Below are 1710 nucleotides of genomic sequence, written 5' to 3' on the forward strand. Positions count from 1 at the left end.
ATTAAAAATATATTAATTGAAATCATGAAAAAAAAATAACTATATAAAAATAATTGAGATACGATTTATTAAATAACACTATCAAGTTATCCACAAACAAGACAAAAATTATTTTTTGTATAAAAATATTTTATTAAAACATTAATAAAGTTGTTGAAATAAAATATGAGCTATTGTTGACTAAGAATAACCTTATGAATTAATAACTATAATAATTAACTATTATTTATACAAATATTTCATTTTTTCAATGCAATTGAAATACTAGTTTAAAAAAATGTAATAGCTATGCTTTTATTTTACATTTGTTTCTATTGAAACGTTTTTAAGAGAAGAAAAAAAAATATTAATTTACTATCATTATCGTTTTAGAACCGATAAAGTATTATGAGTAATATTTGTTCGACCATAAAAAAAGAAACTGAGTATTTTCATTGTAAACATTTTTGAAAGAATAAAAAATTTTTGTTAATTTTATGTTGGTGATTTAAAAAAAAGGAATTGATGGAAAAAAGAATTGAAATATAATTAAAATAATAGCATGATATTTGTGTGAAAATTTTTAAAATTAGGAAAATTAACAAATCACTAATTGATATATAAATTCAAAATAAAAAGATTAAACTTTTCTTTTAATAGTATTTTATATTAATCTTTTATTACCATTTGAAATCGTATTGTATACTTACTTAATTCTTCTTGAATCCGTTTAACTAGAAGCTAGAAGCAAATAATACCAATATTGTTTTATAATTGTTCCTAATATCTACATCACCTTTTACAGCAGTGTTTTATGTATTTTTAATTACCTTACTTTTAAGGATCATAAATTATAAAGGTGTATTTCATTCAGATATTTACAAGCTGACGATCTACTTTCTAAACTATTTCTGAGTATACCTTTTCAAGTGTACATACTTTGTATACATTAAAGTGTCAAATTACTGGCTTAATTAAAAAAAAAAGTTGAACATAATGCACGATAGTAGAAGAATAAAATTGAAACACGAAAGAACAGGCTCTTCAATCTGTATCGCGATATTGGCGGTCTTTCTGAAAGTATAAAATTTATTTATAACTAAAATTAATTAATTACTATAAGTCGGAAATTATCAATAAAACTAAAAAAATCTTATTTTACTAGAAAAAAAAATTAATTTTTTAAAAATAATTTTGATAATTTCAAAACTCGACTTTTCCTAGAAGCCGGTGGTAAATAATAATACACTAACTATTTTATGCTACGAAAACTTCCCTAAATATTATAATTCAACTTACGAAATGTTGGTTCGATAATTGACTATTCTGTGTCGGACACTCCGAAACCACACCACCCTACAACAACAAATAAATAATTTTTATGAATTATAAAATGCAAAAATTGAAAATCTCATACAATTTTTTTTTATAACAACATTTAGCAAAATTTTAAATGCTATTCTACTTACAAAACAAAAATAATTGTATAAAATGTTTAACGTACATTCTTACCTCAACAATAAAGCAAAATTTCCCCAATTTAAACTTTATTGTAACATTAACAGTAAACTTACATAAAAAAAAAATAAACATATATATACACATCAAAAATCCTATTGCATTATAAACAGAGTGATTATAAGGCGGCCAACTGGAGTAATTAAATAAAATTGAAAAAAGGTGCATATAAATGTAATCATGACTTATAAAACCACAAATAAATTTAATTTT

The 1710-nt window shown here is 21.8% G+C and overlaps 1 protein-coding gene across 1 annotated transcript in view; it reads right to left on the reverse strand.

Moving 5' to 3' along the window:
• Positions 1-1206: 1206 nt before the first annotated feature.
• LOC106681677 (zinc finger protein 395) overlaps positions 1207-1710 on the reverse strand; it is a 42209-nt gene continuing 41705 nt past the window's right edge. Inside the window, exon 2 of the mRNA XM_014422122.2 lies at positions 1207-1335. Within this exon, the coding sequence (XP_014277608.2) occupies positions 1270-1335 (66 nt within the window). The 3' untranslated portion in view covers positions 1207-1269. The remainder of the gene's footprint in view (positions 1336-1710) is intronic.

This window comes from Halyomorpha halys, unplaced genomic scaffold (genome assembly GCF_000696795.3).
Source record: "Halyomorpha halys isolate HHAL.00 unplaced genomic scaffold, Hhal_1.1 Scaffold359.1, whole genome shotgun sequence".
In the NCBI taxonomy this organism is placed as follows: Eukaryota; Metazoa; Arthropoda; class Insecta; order Hemiptera; family Pentatomidae; genus Halyomorpha; species Halyomorpha halys.